The 23,340-nt window shown below is 38.7% G+C and overlaps 1 protein-coding gene across 2 annotated transcripts in view; it reads right to left on the bottom strand.

Annotated features, from left to right (window-relative positions):
• Window positions 1-22,830, bottom strand: part of ICE1 (interactor of little elongation complex ELL subunit 1) — an 88,023-nt gene extending 65,193 nt beyond the window's left edge. The window contains exon 1 of one of the 2 annotated variants that reach the window (XR_011166194.1): window positions 22,574-22,830. Coding sequence is in view for 1 of the 2 variants with exons in the window: in XM_069076867.1 (XP_068932968.1) it covers window positions 22,574-22,657 (84 nt within the window). In the remaining variant the exon portion in view is untranslated. The remainder of the gene's footprint in view (window positions 1-22,573) is intronic. The other variant, XM_069076867.1, reaches the window with a different exon arrangement.
• Between the last annotated feature and the right edge of the window lie 510 nt (window positions 22,831-23,340).

The following is a 23,340-nucleotide window of genomic DNA, read 5'->3' as shown; positions in this document are numbered from 1 at the left end:
TTTTTGTTCCCCAATAAAAAAAAATCTTGAGAACATGACCTAAACAGATCACTTCTCATTGAAGTGATTAGATCTAGATATGAACAGAAACAATTCTCTCACATTAAAAGTAGGTTTAAAAATGAGGTAGTTCCACCTATTTCAACTTCCGGAAACCAAGATGGCTGAGTAAGCAGTAAGTCATTTTCACCCTCCCTTACTAACCTTGAAAAAGGCAAAGAATATTGCCCCAGAAACTCCAGCTCAGCTTCAGGTAAACTATGGGACCTTTACAACCCTCCAACTGCCAGCACTTGAGGCACAAGCACACAAAACCAGTTACCAGGCCCCTGACCCTCAGCACAAGAAGTGTGGAACAGTGCCCCCTTGGTCCCAGAAGCATGGATTTACTTTAAAAGCAAAAAATAAAAGGGGGAGGGGAACAATTATCACAGAAGTATCTTGGTGACAGGAAAGATCGAAACACAAATTCAGGCAAGGACAACATGATCAGTCTACACATAATCTGAAACCTCAAAGGGGAATACAAACTGGTCGCAAGCCCCAAAAGTCTTCTTGGAAGAGTTCAAGAAGGGTTTAAAAGTGAAATAAGAGAGGCAGAAGAAAAATTGAACAATTCCTTTGAAAACACAATCGACAAGATGGAAAAAAAAAGTATACTGGAGAAAACAACTTCTTAAAAAGAACTGATCAAAAAAAAAAAAAGTAGAGCTGGCCAAATGGAAAAGGATAAACAAAAGCTAACTGGAAAAAAAAATTTAAATTAGAATTGGGCAAATGGAAACTAATGACTGAGACATCAACAATCAGTTAAACAAAATCAAAAGAACGAAAAAATAGAAGAAAATGTAAAATATCTCATTGGAAAAACAACTGAACTGGAAAATAGATACAGGAGAGATCATTTAAGAATGACACGTTTACCTGAAAACCATGACCAAAAAAAATAACCTGGAAAATATCTTTCAAGAATCAAGGAAAACTGCCCCAAGGTCCTAAAACCAGAGGGTAAAACAGTCATTGAAGGAATCCACCAATCACCTCCTGAAAGAGATACTGAATTGAAAACGCCAAGGAATATTGTAGCCAAATTCCAGAATTATCAGATGAAGGAAAAATACTACAAATAGGCAAGAAAGAAACAATTTAAATCTCATGGAACCACAGTCAGGATTACACAGGCCCTTGCAGCTTCTATAGTAAGATCAAAGGGCTTATAATATGATATTCCATAAGGCAAAGAAGCTTGGATTACAACCAAGGATCAATTACCTAGCAAAACTAAGCATAATCTTTTAGGAAGTAGATAGATATTTAATGAAACAGGGGACATTCAGACTTTTCTAATGAAAAGACCAGAGCTCAATGGAAAATTTGACCTTCAAATACAAGACTTAAGAGAGGCACAAAAAGGTAAATAGGAAAGAAAAAGCAAACACATTATTCAATAATGGCAAACTGTTTACATCTCTAAAGGGGAAGATGACACTTATAACTCTTGAGCTATATCTTTATTATGACATCCAAAAGGGAAATACACAGAGAGTGTGGATTTAAGTTGACTTTGATGTGATGATAAAAACCTAAGTGGTAAAAAAGAATGTAATGGGAGAACAGGAAAGGAGGAGGCAGAAAAGGGTAAATTGCATCACATGAAGAGGCACAAAGACATTACAATACAGGGAAAGAAGTGATGGTGATGAGCATTATTTGAACTTTACTCTCTTCAAATTTGACTCAAGGAAGGAATAACAAAGTTGGTATAGAAATCTAATTTGACTTATAGGCAATTGGAGGGGTAAGGAGAAAAAAAGAGAGGAATATAAAGGAGGGAAGAAGTGGTAAGGGAAAAGGTAAAGAAAAGGGAGAATGGCTGATAGAAGAGAGGGTGGACTGAGGGAGGCAGTGCTCAAAAGCAAAACCCTAGTGAGGAGGGAAAGGGAGAAAGGAGAAAGAAAAGCATAAATGGGTGAGAGGGGGAGTAGGATGGAGAGAAAGACATAGATATTAATCCTAACTGTAACTGTGAATGGGATAAAATCTTCCATAAAATGGAAGCAGACAGCAGAATGTATTAAAAATCATAATCCTACAATATGTTATTTACAAGAAACACATTTAAACAGAGGGAAACACAGTGTAAAGGTAAAAAAGGCTAGAGTAGAATATATTATGCTTAACCTGAAATAACAAAAATCAGCAAAAATAGCAATCCTGATCTCAGAGAAAGCAAAAATAGATCTAATTAAAAGAGATAAGGAAGGAAACTATATCCAACTAAAAGGCACCAGAGACAATGAAGTAATATCATTACTAAAAATATATGCACCAAGTGGTATAGAATTCATATCCTTAGAGGAGAAGTTAAGGGAGTTACAGGAAGAAACAGACATTAAAACTATACTAATGGGGGACTTCAACTTCCCCCTCTCTGAACTAGATAAATTTAACCACAAAATGAACAAGAAAGAAATTAATGAGGTAAAGAGAATTTTAGTGAAGTTAGATATGGTAGGCCTCTAGAGAAAACTGAACGGGGAGAGAAAGGAATATAGCTTTTTCTCAGTGGTTCAGGGCACCTACACAAAAACTGACCATGCACTAAGGCAAAAAAACCTCACAATCCAACACATAAAAGCAGAAATATTAAATACACGATGCAATAAGAATTATATGTAATAAAGGATCATGTATAAAGATTGATGAAAAATTGGAAACTAAACTAATTCTGAAACACAAGATGGATATCAGTGAATTGGGCATGCAACTAAAATAGCTAGGGAAAAAAAAAAACAAATTAAAAATTCCCAATTAAATACCAAATTAGAAATACTGAAAACCAAATGAGAGATGAATAATATTGAGATTAAGAAAACTATTCAACGAATATAAAACTAAGAGGTTTTATGAAAACAACAACAATAAAATAGACAAACCTTTGGTTAATTTCATTAAAAAAAGAAAACCAAATTAGCAGTATCAAAAATGAAAAGGGTGAATTCACCAACAATGAAGAGGAAATGAAGCAGTAATTAGAAACTATTTTGCCCAACTGCATGCCAAAAAATTTGACAGTCTTAGTGAAATGGATGAATATTTAAAAAAATATATAAATTGCAAAGGGTGAATTCAACACCGATGACGAGGAAATTAAAACAATAATTAGGAATTATTTTGCCCATTTATGTGCCCATAAATTTGACAATCTTAGTGAAAAGGATGCATAGTTACAAAAATATAAATTGCCCAGAATAACAGAAGAGGAAGAAAAATACTTAAATAATACCATTTCAGAAAAAGAAATTGAACAACCCATCAATGAAATCCCCAGGAAAAAGTCTCCAGGACCAGAGGGATTTACAAGCAAATTCTATCAAACATTTAAAGAAAAATCAATACTATATAGATTATGTAGGAAAACTGCTGAAGAAAGAGTTCTACCAAATTCTTTATATGATACAAATATGGTACTGATACCTAAACTGAGAAGAGCCTGTAATGCCATCCATGAGCAGCTTTTCAGAAGACTGCTACTGTGAACAGCTTTTAAGATTCTGATTACACAGTATAGTGAACACTTTATTCCACAACAAATCAAAGCAAAACATTCACAGAAAATCAAGGTAAGGCATTCACAATATTACAACTTATCACAGAAAATCACAATACAGTATTCACAACAGCTTATCATTAAAATGGCCACATAGTTTTCACCAAAGTGATCACAATATTTAGAACAAAGAACAATCATCTCAAAGTACAATAGTCAAAGTCTTCCACTCATGGGGCACACTTGATTAACTCAATCAGTCACTTATTCAGCAATCAATTACTACTAAGTATCATACACAAACCCTTCACCCCTAGGTCACTAGTAAACTACAATTTCATCATTACTCAGTATCCAGAGAGAGGTCTTTTCATCTTGACTTGGGGCCAGTTCTCAGATTCCCTGGATTCCCTTCCATGGTTCCAGATTCTACCTGAATGTCACCTGGGTTCAATGGCAGACAGCTCCCAGTTCCTTGTCCAGCTCTCTAGGTCCTCCTCCACACTGAAGTTCACAGGGTCTGGTCCAACTCCTTCATAATTTCTTTTTTTTTTCCTGGAGGGCAATTGGGGTTAAGTGACTTGCCCAAAGTCACACGGCTAGTTTTTTTGTGTTAAGTGTCTGAGGCCAGATTTGAACTCAGGTCCTCCTGACTCCAGGGCTGGTGCTTTATCCACTGTGCCACCTAGCCGCCCCTCCTTCATAATTTATGCTCCTGGGAATTCAAGGCTCAACCAAGCCACAAACAGACAAAGTCTGGTCATGCTTTCTGTCTTCTGCTTCCTAAGTCTTCTCCTGGGCTCCTGTTCAGAAGAAGCTCCACCACCACAAGTTCTCAGGAAATCTGGCTCAGTTCTCCATTCTCTCTTCTGTAGCTGCTCTGCTACCAGATTCTGGTCCCAAGAAATTCTGACTTTCTCTCTGGGGCTTTTCCTTATATACAAACAGCATTAGTTTCCTGCTTCAGCCAACCCCTTCCTGTTATGTCAGCGACAGGAGTTCATACCTTCTGTTTCCCCAACAGAGGCTTGGTCAAGAGATCTTCAAATTCAAATGACATTACCATTACAGAGCCAAAACGGAGAAAGAAAATTATAGGCCAATTTCCCTAATGAATATAGATGCAAAAATTTTAAATACAATATTAGCAAAGAGATTGCAGCAACTCATCACCAGAATAATGCACTTTGATCAGGTAAGTTTTATACCAAGAATGCAGGGCTGATTCAATATTAGAAAAACTATCAGCATAATTGATCATATAAAGAACAAAACTAACAGAAACTATATGATTATTACAATAAATGCAGAAAAAGATTCGACAAAATACCATATCCATTAAAACACTAGAGAGCATAGGAATAAATGGAGGCTTCCTTAAAAAAGATAAGTAGCATCTACCTAAAACCATCAGCAAGCAGAGATAAATTCAAAGTATTTCCTAAAAGATGAGGGGGAGAGGGTTAAATAAGGATGTCCATTATCACTACTGTTATTCAATATAGTACTAGAAAAGTTAGCTTTAGTAATAAAAGAAGAAAAATAAATTAGAACAGGCAAAGAAGAAATCAAGCCATCACTCTTTGCAGATGATACCCTTTGATCCAGCAATACCACTCCTAGGGTTATATCCCAAAGAGATCATAGGAGTGGGAGGAAGACCCATATGTACAAAAAATGTTTATAGCAGCTGTTTTTGTGGTAGAAAAGAATTGGAAATTAAGGGGGTGCCCATCAGTTGGGGAATGGCTGAACAAGTTGTGGTATATGCATGTTACAGAATACTATTGTGCTATAAGAAACGAGGAGCAGATGGTCTTCATATTTACCTGGAGAGGCTTATACAAACTGATGCTGAATGAGAAGAGTAGAACCAGGAGAAATTTGTACACAATTACAGACACAACGTATGTGTGATGACCAACTTTGATAGACTGGACTCTTCTCAGCAATGCAATGATATAAGTCAATCCCAAAAGACTCATGATGGAGAGAAATACGTGCATCCAGAGAAAGAACTAGAAAGAACTGAGTTTATATCCAGGTGGAAGTAAAATACCTGATCTTTTTCCTTCTCTTATTTGGTTTTATGTCCTCTTTACCATTTTTCATTCCAGCTGGTACAATCCGTCCTTATAACCTGACTAATGTATAATGTGAAAGTATTTACAGATCCTATACTTGACTATAAGCCACCATGGGGGGGAGGGGAGGGAGGAGGACAAAATGCGAAAGTCAAGGAATTGTGGCATTGAATCCTGTAAACTAAAAGGAAACAAACAAATTAATAAAAAAAAAAAAAAAGAAAAAAGAAATTAAAGCTAACTATAGTCATATGAAAAAAATACTCTAAATCACTACTGAGTAGAGAAATGCAAATCAAACAACTGTTAGGTGCCACATCACACCTGCCAGATTGGCTAACATGACAAAACAGGAAAATTATAAATTCTGGAGAATATGTGGGAAAATTAATGTATCGTTGGTAGAGTTGTGAACTGATCTAACTATTTTGGAGAGCAATTTGGAACTATGCCCAAAGGTCTATAAAAATGTGCATACTCTTTCACCCAGCAATATGGCTTCTAGGACTGTATCCCAAAGAGATCATACAAATGGGAAAAGGACCCACATGAACAAAAATATTTATAGCAGCTCTTTTTGTGGTTGCCAAGAATTGGAAATTGAAGGGATACCCAACAACTGGGGAATGGTTGAACAAGTTGTGGTATATGAATGTAATGGAGTACTATTGAGCTATACTTCAGAAAAACCTGGAAAGACTTATATGAACAGATGCCCAATAAGGAAGAAGAACCAGGAGAACATTGTACACAGTTACAGCCCCATTGTGCAATGACTCACTTTCAAAGACTTAGCTCTTCTCAGCAATGCAAGGTTCTAAGATAACTCCAAAAGGCTCTTGATGGAAAATGCTATCCACATCCAGAGAAAGAACTAGGGAGTCTGAATACAGGCTGAAAAGTACTATTTGCACTCTCTCTCTCTTTTGTATTGTTCATCCCATTGGATCTATTTCTTCTTTACAACATGACTCAAGTGAAAATGTTTAATTTGGGGAACTTGGCAGAGGAATGAGGGAGAGAACATTTAAAACTCAAAAGCTTGTGGAACCAATGTTTTCAATACTGAAAACTCACAACAAATGAAAAAAAAAAAAAAAGAAAAAGGTAGATCACAAAATACCCATGGTACTTTGGCTAAAGCCTTAAGAATTTGGAATTGAAAAACCCAGGCTTTAATCCTGGGTAGCTACCACCTTTGTAACCTTCAGAAAATTACTTTACATCTCTAGGTTTGTTTCCCCATCTAGGGAAGAGGGAATTGGGCTATATGATTTTGGTGGTCCTTATTTCTACTACCATTCTTGCTCTAAATTTTATAATCCTAATACAGTGAAACCTCAGCTATCAAAAATCCTGGGGACCATGACCAGGGGGGATTTATACTAGGAATGAAGGACAGGGCCAATATTTGGAAAACCATCAGCATAAATGACCATAATAATAACAAAAACAACAAAAATCATGATTATCTAAATAGATGCAGAAAAAAGCTTTTGACAAAATTCAATACCCATTCCTATTAAAAACAATAGACTGCACAGTGAATAAACTGAGCTTTCCTTAAAATGATAATGTAGCATCTATCCAAAACCACAAGCAAGCATCATCTGTAATGGGGATAAACTAAGAACCTTCCTAATGAGATCAGAGGTGAAGAAAGGATACCTATTATCACTCTTATTATTCAATATTGTACTAGAAATGCAAACTACAGCAATAAGAAAAAAAATAGAAGGAATCTGAATAAGCAATGAGGAAACAAATCTCTCACTCTTTGCAGAAGACATGATGCTATTCTTGGAGAATCCTACAGAATCAGCTAAGAAACTAATAGAAACAATTAACAACTTCAGCAAAATTACAGGACATAAAATAAACCCAAATAAATCATCAGCATTTCTGTATGTTACCAACAAAGTCCTGCAGACACTACATTAAATGCTTGGAAGTCTACCTGCCAAGACAAACCCAGGAATTATATGAATAAATTATGAAACACTTGTTAACATAATTTTGACTGAGCCAGTCTCTAACTTGTTAATGCTGCACAAACAGGCCTAGAAACAGGAGTGCAGTAATTAGGCAGCCATTTAATTAATGTTTTATTATGAGGAACAGATTTACAAATTAGGGACACTCTCCTGATCACAATTCCACCTTGCTGAAGTGAAGATAGAGATTATATACATAAATCATAATGGGAAGAGATGAGGGAAGGTGAATTACAGATAATCTTTCCCAGGGCAAGAGTGGTTTCCCCAAGACCAGCTCACAATTCCCACAATACTAAGGTTCAGGTGTCCTGAAGTTCTATGAGAACAGCATTGTTCAAGTCTTTGGGGGTCATTGCTTGGTAGGTCACAGGACTAGAGTTCTGTGATGAGAACAGGTTCTACAATCTTTGATTTGCTTCACTTCAAGTACATAGGCAGTGATTGTGAGCTCTATCAAAGTTTGATTGATGATTTCAAGCTGCATTGTGAACTTCTGCCTCACAAGCCAGAAAAGGAAATTCTGAAATTTAATCTATTAGTATATTTATTATACATATCATATCAATTAACATAAAATCACAATTCCATGCACTTTTCACACAAATAAGAAAAATATTAATGGCAGAATCAATAATAAAAATGACAATTCTACCTGAATTAATTTATGTAACTCAGGCCATTCATACCAAACTACCCAAAAGTTATTTTCTAGACTTAGGAAGAGCAAAAGGTCAAGAATATCAAGGAAATCAATGAAACACATGTAAAGGAAGGTGGTACAGTTGTACCAGATCTCAAACTGTATTACAGAGTGCTAGTCACCCCCCCCCCAAAAAAAATCTGGTGAGGGCGGAGTCAAGATGGCAGAGTAGAGGAAGGAACCTGGCAGGAACTGCCCCTCCAACCACCTTAAATACCTGTAAAATATGACTATAAACAAATTTTAGAGCTACAGAACCCACAAAGTGACAGAGAGAAACAATTCTCCCGCTAAAGGCAGCCCGGTAGGACAATAGGAAAGATCTATTACACTGAGCTGGGAAACCACCACAATCACGCATGAACCGTGGGGTCCCAGAGCCGGGGCAGCCCCAACCAACAGCCCAGACCAGCCAGAGCAGACGTCATGAGAGTGATTCACCAGCAGCAATGGCGGTTTCCAGACTTCTCAACCCATAACCAAAGAGAAAGTAAAAGGTCAGTGGGAAACTCTACTGGAACTGGGTGACAGAAGAGCTCTGTCTGTCCCCTGCCCCCAGGGGGAGAAGCAGTGGGGGTATGGCTGCCTCTGGAGCTCCTGGCCTGCAGATCATAGCAGGACCAAGTGACCAATCAGAGGGTAATTTCTCTTGCTTTGACCTGCCTGGATCTGGGTTTCAGTCTTGGGTAGTGGTCCTGGGGTATATGGCCAGTATGCCAGGGCTTGTGGGGGCTGTAGAGAGGGCACCCTCCTCAGACCTCTGACAACATTTGCAAAAATTCCAGTAATTTGGGACATAGCATTTTCCACTCTGAAAGCACAGTTCTACTGAGGCAAAGAACTCAAAAGTCAAGTAATTGGCTGGCAAGATGAGCAAGCAGAGGAAACACAAACAGACCATAGAATCCTTTTTGGGGGACAAAAAGAATCAAAACAGGGAACCAGAATAAGTCAATGAAGTCAAAACTCCTGCATCAAAAGCTTCTAAGAAAAATGTGAATTGCTTACAGACCATGGAGGAGCTCAAGAAGGATTTTGAAAATTTGAGAATAAGAGAAGTGGAGGAAAAATTGGAAAGAGAAATGAGAATGATGCAAGAAAATTCATGAAAAACAAGTCAATAGCCTGCTAAAGAAGGAGAACCAAAAAAAAAAAAAAATACTGAAGAAAATACCTTAAAAAATCGACTAACTCAAATGGCAAAAGAGGCCCAAAAAGCCAATGAGAAGAAGAATGCCTTAAAAAGTCGAATTTGACAGATGGAAAAGGAATTTCAAAAAGTCACTGAAGAGGATAATTCCTTCAAAATTAGACTGGAGCAAGTAGAAGCTACTGACTTTATGAGAAATCAAGACACTATAAAACAGATCCAAACAAATGAAAAAAAATAGAAAGCAATGTGAAATATCTCACTGGAAAAACCACTGACCTGGAAAATGGATCCAGGAGAGAGAATTAAAAAATTATTGGACTACCTGAAAGCCATGATCAAAAAAATAACCTAGAAATCATCCTTCAAGAAATTCTCAAGGAAAATTGCCCTGATATTCTAGAACCAGAGGGCAAAATAGAAATGGAAAGAATTCACCAATTGCCTCCTGAAAAAGATTCCCAAAATAAAATTCCTAGGAATATCATAGCCAAATCCCAGAGTTCCCAGGTCAAGGAGAAAGTATTACAAGCTGTCAGGAAGAAACAATCTGAATATTGTGGAAACACAATCAGGATAACACAAGCTCTAGCAGGTTCAACACTAAGAGATCAAAGGGCTTGGAATATATTCCAGAGGTCAAGGGAGCTAGAATTAAAACCAAGATGTTTCAGGGGAAAATATGGTCATTCAATGAAACAGAGGACTTTCAAGCATTCTTGATGAAAAAACCAGAGCTGAACAGAAAATTAGACTTTCAAATACAAGAAGCAAGAGAAACATGAGAAGATAAACAGGAAAAAGAAATCATAAGGAACTTCAAAGTTTAACTATGGATCAGTTGAATAGGAAGGGATGTTATCTAAAAAATAAAATTAAGAGGTGAGAGGAATATAATGAGAGGAGACAGGGAGAGATAGAATAGGGTAAATTATCTCATAAAAGAGGCAAGAGAAAACTGTTACAACGGAAGGGAAGAGGAGGAAGGTGAAAGGAATGGGTCAACCTCAACCTTACTCTCATTGAATTTGGCTTAAGGAGGGAATAACATACACACTCAATTGGGTATCTTACCCTACAGGAAAGTAGAGGGGAAGGGGATAAGAGGGGGGATGATAGAACGGAGGGCAGACAGGGTAGTTAGAAGCACACACTTTTCAAAAGGGACAGGGTTAAAATAGAAAATAGAATAAATGGGGGATGGGATAGGATAGATGGAAATATAGTTAGTCCTTCACAATATAACTACTATGGAAATGTTTTGCATAACTACACATGTGCAACCTATATTAAATTGCTTATTTTTCCAGTGGGGATGGGTCAGGGGGGAAGAAGGGAAAGAATTTGTAAATCAAAGTTTTAAAAACAAATGTAAAAAAAAGAAATTGTTTCTTACATGCAACTGGGAAATAAGATATACAGGCACTGGGGTATCTTGCTCTACTAGAAAGTTAGAGGGGGGATGGGAGAAGATATAAGAGAGAGCAGATTGGGGGAAGGGGTATTCAGTCAGTATGCTTTCTATCTTGGGGTGGGGAGGTAGGGGAAAGACGGGGAGAAAATTTGTAACTCAAAATCTTGTGGAAATGAACATTGAAAACTAAAAAAGAAATTAAAGAAAAAAAGAAAAAATCTGGTACTGGCTAAGGAAAAGTGTGATAGATCAGTGGAAGAGATTAGGAACACCAGACACAGTAGTAAATGACTATAGTAATCCAGTGTCCAATAGCCCCAAAGATCTAAGCTTTGAGGACAAAAACTCATTATTTGACAAAAATTGCTAAGAAAACAGGAAAGCAGCTTGGTAGAAACTATGTACAGACCAGTATCTCATACCACATACCAAGACAAGGTCAAAATGGGCACATTACCATCCCTCCTCCCCCCCCCCCCACATACACTCTCTCTCACACACCCTTACAAGATAGCCTTGGTTATCTTGTCCACTTGGCTCAGTGTCTTAGACATAGAGGGTAATATAAACAAATTAGGGGAGCAAGGAATGGTTTACCTGTCAGATCTATGGATAAGGGAAGAATTTATGACCAAACAAGAGATAGAGAATATTGTAAGTTGCAAAATAGCTAATTTTGACTGAACAAAATCAATGCTACCAAGATTAGGAAAGTAGGACAGTGGGGGTGGAGGGGGAATTACAAGTTTCTTTGATAAAAGCTTCATTTCTCAAATATGTAAATGAGTCAAATTTATAAGAAAATAGGTCATTCCTCAATTTTAAGATGGTCAAAGGATATGAACAGGCAGAAGAAGAAATCAAAGCTATCTATATTAATAATTTTAAAATGCTCTAAATCAGTACTGATTTGAGAAATATAAATTAAAACTCAGTTTCAACCTCACACCTATCAGATTGGTTAATAGGACAGATAAGAAAAATGATAAATGTTGGAGAACACATGGAAAAATTAGGACACTAATAATGCATTGTTAGTGAAATTGTAACCTGAACGAACCATTTTCGAGAGTAATTTAGAACTATTCCCAAAAGGCTACAAAAGTGGTCATGCCTTTTTACCTAGCAAGAGATAAAAGAAAAAATAAAAGGATATATATGCACAAAAATATTTATAGCAGTTTGTTTTGTGTTGGCTAAGAAATGGAAATTGAGAGGATGCCCATTAATTGGTGAATGACTGAACAAGTTGTGATAAATGATTGTGAAGGAATACTATTGTGCTATCAGAAATGACAAGCAGGATGCTTTCAGAAAAACCTGGAAAAACTTACATTTATTGATGCAAAGTGAAGAGAGAAGAAGCAAAACCCTATACACAGCATCAGCAATATTGTACGATGGTCAACTATGAATTACTTGGGTACTCTCAGCAACAAAATGACTTATGACAATTCCAAGATTTATGATGAAAAATGCTATCCACCTCTAGAGAAAGAGACCTGACAAACATTGAATGCAGATTGAAGCATATTTTTTACTTCATTTTTCTTGGCTCCATTTTCTTTTGTAACATAGCTTATATGGAAATACATTTTACATGTCTGAACACATATAATCTTTATCAAATTGCTTGCTTTCTCAAGGAGTGAGAAGGGGAAGGAGGGTAGGAGAGAATTTGGAACTCAAAAAAAAAAGCTAATGTTAAAAAATTTTTTTACATGCAACTGAGAAAAATAAAATAAAACTTACTCATTTGCCTCCTTCTTTGCCTCCTTCTTCCAAGTGATGATGTTACCCAATATTAAGCCCTCTTTTATTCTACACTCATGACTTCGACTTTTATTTCAAAGAAGACACACACATGCACACACACACACACACACACACACACACAGCCTTGGCTATCTTATCCTCCACTTGGCTCAGTGCCCTAGTCAAACTGGGTATCTTGCTATCCCTTATACTTTCCCACCTCCATCACTTTGTTCATCCACCTATAATGACCATCTCTACCCCCAAACTCTGTCCAATTCCTACCATCCTTCAAGATATGGATCCAAGATTATATGCTCTATAAAACTTATCTCATTACAATTCTCAATTCTCTTAACAAGGTATGTTGTACTTTTTTATTGTACTCTCATACAGCAACAACTTACATTTATATAATGCTTTGTTTGCAAAGTGCTTTCTTTAACAATAATATTAGAACTGTGCAGGTAACATAAAAAAAATTTACTCCATTTTACAAATAAGGAAACTAATTGGTTACAGTAAAAATGAATTGTCTATAGTTACATAACTAGTAAGTTTCTTGGACAGAATTAGAGCACTAGCATCTTAATTCAGTCTAACACTATCCATTATGTCTACAGTCTTTCTACAACACAATTTTCTGTGCATTTACACTTCCTTACTAGACTTAAGTTCCAAGAGGGCAAGGATGGTCTTGATTTCCTCTGTATCCCCAATAAGACCTTGTACATAGCATGAAGTCAATAAACATTTGTTGAATTAATTACACAATAAGAAAACACTTGCTAATAAGCCACAGAATCACAATTTTCTCCAAGTTTTGCTTAATGTTTGATTTTAACAGAATTCTAGGCACAAGTAACATTTAAATTATATCCTTAATGTTATGAGACTGAAAGTATTATATAAAGCCAGCATCATGAATCAACTTTTTCACGAAATCCATTTTGTAATATTTCACTTTCTGAATAAACCTACTGCATGTACAGTACAATTTAGAACTAAAACTAGTGCCAGGAAAATTGTAACAATAATATAACTTAGCTATTTCCAAGATACAGTGGTTGTCCAAGGGGATATATAGGCAGAAATAGAAACTGTCTCTGTGTGCATGGGGGTGAGGAGTGGGGAGCAAAATATCCACAGATAAGTAGAAAATACAAGCAGCTGAATGAAAACCTTTTGTTATCAATTTTCTCTTATAAAGGATTTGGTATTCAAGACAGCTGACAACTGAGGGTAAGGAAGAATGATAGAGAGGAGGAGGGGGAGGGAGAATAATGGGAAAAGCCATTTCCCAATAACAGATAGGTAGTTAAAGGATACAAACAGACAATTCTCAAATGAATCGCAAACTATTGACAACCATGTGAAAGAATGCTCCCAATCACTAATAACATGAAAAATGAAAAACAAAACAACCCTGAGGTTTTACCTCACACCCCTGCAAATGGCAAAAATAGCAAAATATGAGAAGTCAGTATTGGAGGGGTCACTAGTGTATTGCTGGTGAAGATGTGAATTCAGGACAAGTACATAATTTGCAATTTTACAAATAAAGTGACTAAAATGCCCATTTCCTTTAACCCAGAGATTGTGTTAACGGACTCATACCCAAAGAAGGCCACTGATAAGAAAGTCCCTATATATACCAAATTACTTATAACAGCACTTTTTGTGACAGCTAAAAAACTGGAAATAAATCAGTTGTCCATCATTTGTGGAATGGCTAAACAGATTTTCGTAAAAGAATTTAATGGAACATCACTATGCTGAAAGAAAGTATCAACATGATAAATACATAGAGACATGTAAAATTCTTTCATGAACTAATACAAAGTGGGTAAGCAGAGCCAAGAAAGCAATATAGACACTGACTACAATGATGCAAATAGAAAGTATCACAGAAAAGAAATCAAAAGTGAATGTTTCAAAATTATAAAAACAAGCATTAAAAAAAAAAAGTATGATTCAAAAGAAGAGATATGAGATGACACTCCCACATCATCCCTGAGCATGGATGGGAAGTCTGCAATTGTTACACATGGCACATATTTTCAGACTTTTACAATGTATTGGGTCAATTATACTGATTTTTTCCTCCTCTTTTGTATTAAAAAAAAAATCTGTTACATGAATACTACTATTTGATCTCCGAGAGGGAAAAAGGAATAGTAGGAAAACTATAATGATGCTAGAAGAAAAAAAGATCCTTTTAAAAAAAAAGTAATGAAGACAGTAGCGGTAACAATCAAGAGTGATCAGGAAAGGCTTCATTTAGGAAGTGACAGAAGCTGAGCCATGAATGCTACGGATTTGATTTCAAGAGACAGAGGTGAGAATGAGGGACAGCCTTTGCAAAGACACTGAGGTGGTAAATATGGTCTGTCATGTACTGGGAACAAGTAAATCACTTTAGCTGGAACATGGGACATGAGAAGAAAGTAATGTAAGTAAGTCTAGAAATTAAGATATAGCTAAATTGTAAAATAGTTTTATATGTCAAAAGATTTTATATTTCATCCTAAAGCGATCAATAATTTTTTTTTTTTGAGCAGAGAAGAGATATGGTTAGACCTGTGCTTTAGGAATTACCAATTTTGGCAATTGTGTGGAAGATGGATAGGAGACAGAAGAGACCTGAGGCAGAAAGATCAGTTAGGAGATAGGAGAAGAAGGGAATTAGACCTTTCTCCTTCTGAAATACTGTTTAGTCAGCCTTCCATAAAAGCTATACATCACTGTTGGGAAGAGATACATCAGTAGCTTCTCATACACAGGAATCACAAAATAGACTGAAGGAACTTCATGAAGCAGGAACTGTAATACAGACTGGGCCTTTGAACTGTTCACTATGTGGCTTTCACCACAGAAATAACAGTTGTCAAAATATTTTAGAGACACAGCACCCCAGCGTCCCCAGGGTGGTTGCCAACACAGGTTCTTAAATCTGCTTTGCTATAGGAAAGCAACTCAAAATTGGTTAACAAGCTTACTTTAATCAGTAAAATATATATATCATTTACCTAGTTCAGGGGAAAAAGGTCAGCACCCTGAACTTCAGAGTATACAGACAGAATACAAGACAGAGAAACAGATCAAGTAGACAGGTTTCCAAACTGTCCAACCATTACATCCATACCAAATCAACATCTGGGTTTTTCAAAGCCAGGGGGCTCTCAACAATGGCTTCCCAGAGTCTCATCTGATCAAATCACAGAACACTTCTCAAAGTGAGACCCAAAGCAAAGCCTCACATCAGGGATTATACAGCCTTCTCCTGGGTCAGAGAATGTAACCACCCTCTTGACCCACTGCCCAATCACACAGCATCAAGGTGTGGGCATTCCTGAAAACCAAGCCTCCTGCCACAGGCTCCATGTGACCACATTCAGCCTATTGGGAGGCAGAGTATATTTTCAAATCACGGAAGATTCTCAGTCTCTTAAGCCTATCAAAGGGCCTAAGGGCAGGGAAGATCTTTAAATTTGCATTCCCATTACAGAATCACAAAATAGACTGAAGGAACTTCAAGAAGCAGGAACTGTAATACAGACTGGGCCTTTGAACTTTTCATTAAGTGGCTTCCACCACAGAAGTAACAGTTGTCAAAATATTTTAGAGACACCCTGTCTCTCAGAGCTAAGGTTCAGCAAAGCAGGCTGTTCCCTGAGCCTGGCATAACAATAATCCTTTGCACTCTGGATGATCTTACCCTTTGGCAAAGTATATAACACCAGGTGTTTACTCCCTTTATTTCCCAGGGACCTGAGAGCCAACAACCATCACATCTCTGACATGCTCACAATCCCTGTTCCTTATACTGTACTCCTGTTTCCATCACAGAATTCTGGTTTTATTCCCCACAGAGTAATCACAACCCCAAGATTTGGGACAATACTATTACCACAGTCTGGACTATATTCAAATTTCTACCAACACAGTCTGCATCAAGAACTTTCAGCAGACCAGCCAAACACAACCCACCTGGGAAGGCCCATTCCAGGTGTTGCTGACTACACTAACTGCAATTGGGACTGGAGAAAAAGATTTGGGAACCTGTGCCCAGGTAAAACCTGTTTCATATCATTCCACATGAGTACAATGTATACTATTACCTAGTGTTTCTCTTTCCCTAATTAAAAAACAAACTGTCAACTACAGGAAAATGGATATCTTTACAATAGCATTGATAAATTGGACTGAATGCCAAATTTTAGTTTTGCAAATCTTACTTATAATGGTTCCAGCGGTGAAAATATTAAAGAAAATTCCAAATCCCTTTCAAATTCTACATGGGCATTAGGGATTCCTAGGTCTGTTTTTTGTTCATAATGAAAGAATTTGTACTGTTCTTTCCCCAGTCTGGTTTGGGATACATGCGATTACTTATTTATCTACACCATTATCAGTTTTCAATGATTCTATAAGAATGATGGAGAAACATTACACTGGAAATTTAGGAACTTGGGATCATAAGCACCTAAAGAGAAAAAAAGTAAGGATGAACACATCAGAAATCCAAATAAAAGCAAAGTGATGCAGAGTGAAATGAGCAGAACCAGGAAAACATTGTACACTTATCAGTAACACCGTGTCATGACTATGAATGACTCTGCTCTTCTCAGTAACACAAAAATTGAAGACAAGTACAAAGGACTCACAAAGGAAATTACTATCCATATCCAGATAAGGAACTGATAGACTGAATGCAGATCAAAGCATATTTTTTCCACTTTATTCTTTCTCATGTTTTTTGTTTTCCCCTTTAATCTGTTTCTTCTATCGCAACTGTGACTAACATGGAAATATTTTTATGTCATAGCACAACTATAAACTATACTAAACTGTCTACATTTTCAGAAGAGGGGAGAGGAGGGAAGAAGAAAGAAAAATTTGAAACTGAAAATCTTGTAAAAATGAATGCTAGGGGGAGGCTAGGTGAGGCAGTGAATAGAGCACCAGCCCTGAAGTCAGGAGGAGAGTTCAAATCTAGCCTCAGACACTTAACACAAATGCTAGTCATGTGACCTTGGGCAAGTCACTTAACCTGAATTGCCCTCCAAAAAAGGAAAAAAAAAATGAATGTTAATTTTTCTTGACATGTAACTGAGGAAAAAATAAAATACTATATATTTTTTAATTCTATAAAAGAACATGGTCATGATTTTATGTTTCTCTGGTACATAATTTCATATACTGGAATCACTGCCTTAGAACAGGCAGTTATGAATCTCTGACCACAAGTGAGTCCATCAACTCCCACCAAATTGAAGTACAAGGAGGAGGAATATTGACAACCATAATCAAATAGGCCCTTACTACAGGCATACCTTGGAGATATTTCAGGTTTGGTTCCAGACCACTGCAACAAAGCAAACAGGACAATAAAGTGAGTCACAGGAATTATGTGGTTCTCCAATGCATATAAAACTTATATTTACACTACTCTGTAGTTTAAGAGTGCAATAATGTTGTCTAAAAAACAAAGCATATACATTAATGAAAAAATACTTTATTGCTAAAAATGCCAACTATCTGAGCTTTCAGCAAATTGTAATCTTGTTGCTGGTGGAAGGTCTTTCCTCAATGTTGATGACTGCTGACTGATCAGGTTGGGGTGGCTGTGTCAACTTCTTGAAATAAGAGAACAATGAAGTTTGCTACACTGGCTGACTCTTCCTTTCACTTTAACAGTTAGAAGGCATTGTAAAGGTTTTTGACTGGCCTAATTTCAAAACTGTTGTCTCAGGGAAATCAGAGGCCTGAGGATAGGGAGAAAGATGGGGAATGACTGGCTGGCTGATGGAGCAGTCAAAACACACACCACATTTATCTGTTAAGTTTGATTTCTTACATGGGTGCAGTTTGTGGTACTGCCCAAAAAGTAACAACAGAAACATAAAAGATCACTGATTACCGTAACAGATGTGATAATAATGAAAAAATCTGAAATATTCCAAGAATTACCAAAATGTGATACAGAGACACCTGAGCACATGCTGCTGGAAAAATGGCACCAATAGACTTGTTTGATGCACGGTTGCCACAAATCTTCAATTTGTTAAAAAAAAAAAAATACAGTATCTGCAAAGTGCAATAAAGCACAAAGCACAATAAAATGAGGTATAGCTTGTATCCTAAGCTACATAATTGTCTTTCAGCTAGACATTGTCTTAGTTGTTGTACTAAAGCCTATTCAAAATTAATTCCTAATAATTTGATGGTTCAAAATACTGATTCTGCTTATACAATTTGCATTGGATAAATGGTTGATGGAGAACAAGTTCTTCAAGGATCAAAGAGGGAACTGAAAGAACCAAATCGACTCCATCATGTGAATAGAATCTATTTTGTGAGGTAGGTCTTTTTTTGCTACAAATTACATGATTATGGGGAAATTAAGATGTAAATTCCTGGGAAATGAGGGCAATAGGTGATGATTACAAGATGTTTCACACAGCTTGTGATATGTAACAGAATGTACCAAGATATTCTTGAAATAACTACAAGACTCTGGTCAATCAGAAAGAGAGAATACCCATGTTACTCAAGATTGCGTAAGCTGATTGGTTTCTCATTATTGACTATAAGCAAGCTTTGTTACCTGCAAAATGGTGTGCTAGTACCTACTGAGGGACCTTGGATCTGATTTGTTATGCAACTTCATGCCTTGCTAATAAATTGATATACTAGGATTTAATTACCTCAGTTTTTTAAATCAATTTCACTAGAGACAGTACCCTTCTCAAACTATATACAGCTCAAACACATCTAAGTATCTCTTTTATTAGCATTGTGACAAAGATACAGGTTACTAACCCTTAGGCTTTTCATGCAAGAATAGGAGCTCCTTGGGGCCACTAGGTAGCACAGTGAAGAGAGCACTGCCCCTGGAGTCAGGAGGATACTTACTAGCCCCCTGTGACCTTGGGCAAGTCACTTAACCCCAATTGCCTAGCCCTCCCCCTTGCAAAAAAAAGTCACTCCACAGAACTCAATTTAGATGTTTTAAGCGCACATATTTTCTAAAACACCCCACAACTTTAGCCAAATTTTGAACTGTCAACCTGAACACTCCTTGAAGTACATTTCTTTGTTCACAAAATTCTTCCCTTCTCCCTACAATGCAGAACTGTCTTTCTAATCCTATCTAAAATCCATCCATCCTTTCAAAGTTCAACTCAAATTCTATCCTCCTCTCACAAGCCACTCTTCACTATCCCAGCTAGAAGTGACCTTTCTCTCTTCCAAAATACTTTTGATTAATTAATTCAATATTCATTAGTTACTTCCTGACATCTATCTTTTCACCCATCTGGGCAAGTCACTTAAAGCTCTCAGACTCAGTCTTCTGAGTTGTAAAATACAAATAATAACACATAAAAATACATCATGCTGAAATTGCTTCTATTTGTTTTAATAAATAACAGGGTCATCATAAAATATATAAAAGGCTCATATAAATTTAAGTTAACATAATTATATTTAAATTTTCACATTCTGCTTCTGAATGGAGCTCAGGGAAATCATATAGACTGAGACTACTACAATTTGTTTCTTAATCTCAACTGGGCCCTCCCTATATATTTGCTATTATTCCCCTCCTTGGTAGTTGTTCCAAACTTTCTCTTCTCTCCTCAAATCTCCCAAGACTCTCTATCTTGTCAGCCAGAAACCTCCTCATACTTCACATACAAAACAGGGAAAGAGGTAGCGAGGGATGGAAAAAGGAAGAGAGGGAGAAAAGGGGGGAAAGCATGAGTGTCCCCTCTTCCCTACTTCTCACCTCACATTAACATTGTCCTCCACTCGTGTCAAAAGAAAAGAAGGCCCTTTTCCTTGCCTAAACAAACCTTTCTATAGGTAGATGACATCTCTTCCTCACTTCTACAGAGAATTGCCCCCACCCTGCAACCTTATGGCTAGACTACTACAACAGCCTACTGGCTGGTCTTTCCCTCAGGTCTAGCCCCAGTCCACTCCAGTCTCTCTTCACTCAGTAGTCAAAGTGATCTTTCTAAAGCACAAGAATCATGGTACTGCCTCTAATCCCTACTGTCAGTAAAGTTTAGCTCCTCATCTAAAAAATCAAGTTGAAAATCTTCTCTTAGGTTTCCAAAGTCCTTCATAACCTTACTCTCCCCTAATTTTTCCAGTCCTCTTACATCCAACACTCTTAATGTTCTTTGGTCCAGTATAAAGTGGTCCCCTTGCTGTTTCTTGAACAAGGCACTCCATTTCTGTCTCTCGGCATTTTCTCTGGCTTTCCTCTATGCCAAGAACTCTCTCTCAATTCATCTCTACTTGTTAGTTTTATTCAAACACCAATAAAAATCCCACTTTCTATTAGAAGCCATTCCCAATACTCTCTAAATCTAGTGATAATAAATAATTCTGTTGATTATTTCCAATTTAACCTTTATAGAGCTTGTTTGTACGTAGTTGCTTGCATACTCTCTTTCTCATTAGACTGAGCTCCTTAACTTCAAGGGCTGCCATCCACCTTTCTTTGTGTTCCTAGGGCTTAACACAGTGCCTGGCACAAGACTGGTGCTTAATAAAGGATTATTGACTGACTTTGCTATATCGAATTAGATGTCTCTTAGTCATCTTTCATCTTTCCCCCCAAAACTCCCTTTCAAATTTCCCTGCTGCTGAGGCACCACCATCTTCCTACTAGTCCACTGCCAATGTGTCATTGGGAATCTCAGATTAAGTGTCATGCCTATGGTCATAGAGAATTTTCCAGTTGTCTTGTATCTCTCTAGTCCATTGCAAGTAGTATTTACTTGAATATGATTTAAAGTTAGAAGAGATGATAAAGATCAACTACAACAGATGATATCTGACTGATGAAGAACCTGAGCTGATAGCATGGAATGGTGGAAAGGGCCCTGGATTTGGAATAAGAGGTCTTGGGTTCAAATGCAGCCTCTATCATCTACTTCACCATTCTGGGCATCTGCAAAATGAAGTTGAATTTGACAGTCCCTAAGATTCCCTCCAGCTCAAATCTAAGATCTGTTGCATGGATGAGCCAATCAAAACAATCTTTAAAGATGGTTCAAGGACTAACATAATTTTTAGCATTTAAAGAAAAAAGAAATTAAGCTCCTAAATGAAGGGATGGGAAAGATTTCTTTGTCTTTGTATCCCCAGCAGTACGAACGGTGTACGGCGCATAGTAGGCACTTCAGAACTGGTTGCTGTCTGACACTATCCAAGGCAACCTTTACGGTGACGGCCTCTTTAACTTCACCTCATCACAGCAGAGGAGTCTGTTAGTCAGAGAATTAATTGCCTTTTCTGAAGTTTGGTCCATCAACTCAAGGGGTGACCACACCTCCCTGGGGGAGTGCCTCTGGTAGGAGGGAGCTTTAAACAAACACTGGGTTGGGGGCATGCAGGGTGCAATCCTTCCTTCCTCTTAATAGAAGGACCTGCGCAGCGCAGAAGAGCCTCCAGAAGCCATCCACCAGAGAAAAGGCGAGCCCCGACCTGGACGCTGGAGCCCACCCTGGATTCTAGAAAGGAGCCGTCCCCAGCGGGCAGTCCCCGGCCATCACTCTAGGTAAAGTAGGAGCCCATCAGGTCCCCGGGGCGGGTCTGCCAGCAAACCTCGCCCACGCGCCCCGCGACCCTCGCCACCCCCAAATCCCCCCCCCCCCCGAGAACACGTGGCTCCTAAAACAGAGGATCGCATTTCCAAAATGCTCGGGGAAAAGGGGCGGGGGCGCAGAGCCGAGCTCAGAGGGGTAACGGGGTTGACAAAGGGGGATTGGATGGGACGGAAGGAGCAGGGGCTCCGCCAGCCCTCAGACCCCAGCCCCGCAGGGGGCGGGTCCCAGGGATGACAGGGGATTGGAATGGGAGGGGGGAAGGACCCCGGCCCTCCCTCTTAGGACGGGGGCCCGTACCTGTTGGAGCGCGGAGCAGCCCTGACACCCCGAGGCATCTGCTGCCGTCCCCGCAGCCTTGGAGTGAGTCTCCCCGGGCATCATGGTGCCGCAGGAAGCCGGGCTCGCCCGCCTCAGGGACCAGCCGCCGCCGCCTGGTCCTCCCGCCGCCGCCGCTGCTGCTGTTGCCGCCGCGGCCGCCGCCGCCGCCTGCCCGGCCGGAGCCTGCGGAGCCACTTCCCGCCGGGGCCGGGCGAGTCCATCCGGACACCGATGTCCCCGCGAGGCGAGCGAGCGACACCCCGAGCCCGTGGTAGTCGCCGCCCCAGGTACCGTGGGGGAAACGCTGCACCGGGCACCGCCCTAGAGAGCGACGCGGCCCTATTAGGACCCCTCCTTTCCCAGCCGGGGCGAGGGTGTCCTTGACTACGCCTGAAAGAAGTGAGTAAAAGCTACGCTCTGCAGGCACATTAACACCCACCGATCTGGACGGCCTTATGAAATAAAAGTGTCATCGAGGTGTCCTATACCCACTTCTTTACCTTGGAGACTTTAACTATGGAAACTTCATTCTGAGCAGGCACTCGGTCAATCTCCTAAATTAGCGGAAGATGGGAGGGAGAGCCCTCTTCTCTGGAGGGAGAAGGCGGGGCCTCTCCCGGAGCGTAATATGTCTGCTGCCGCGGAGGGCGGAGGCCCCCAGGGCGGGGAAAGGAACTGCCCGGAGCTTTAGAAAGTCTCCTGTTGAGTTTCCTGCTTTCCCGCGTCGGTCCTGGTCGCGGAGCGCC

The sequence above is a fragment of the Petaurus breviceps genome, unplaced genomic scaffold (genome assembly GCF_028583685.1).
Source record: "Petaurus breviceps papuanus isolate PSGF00001 unplaced genomic scaffold, PetGlider_PUasm1.0 151, whole genome shotgun sequence".
Lineage (NCBI taxonomy): Eukaryota > Metazoa > Chordata > Mammalia > Diprotodontia > Petauridae > Petaurus > Petaurus breviceps.
This window is presented reverse-complemented; position numbering and strand designations above follow the sequence as displayed.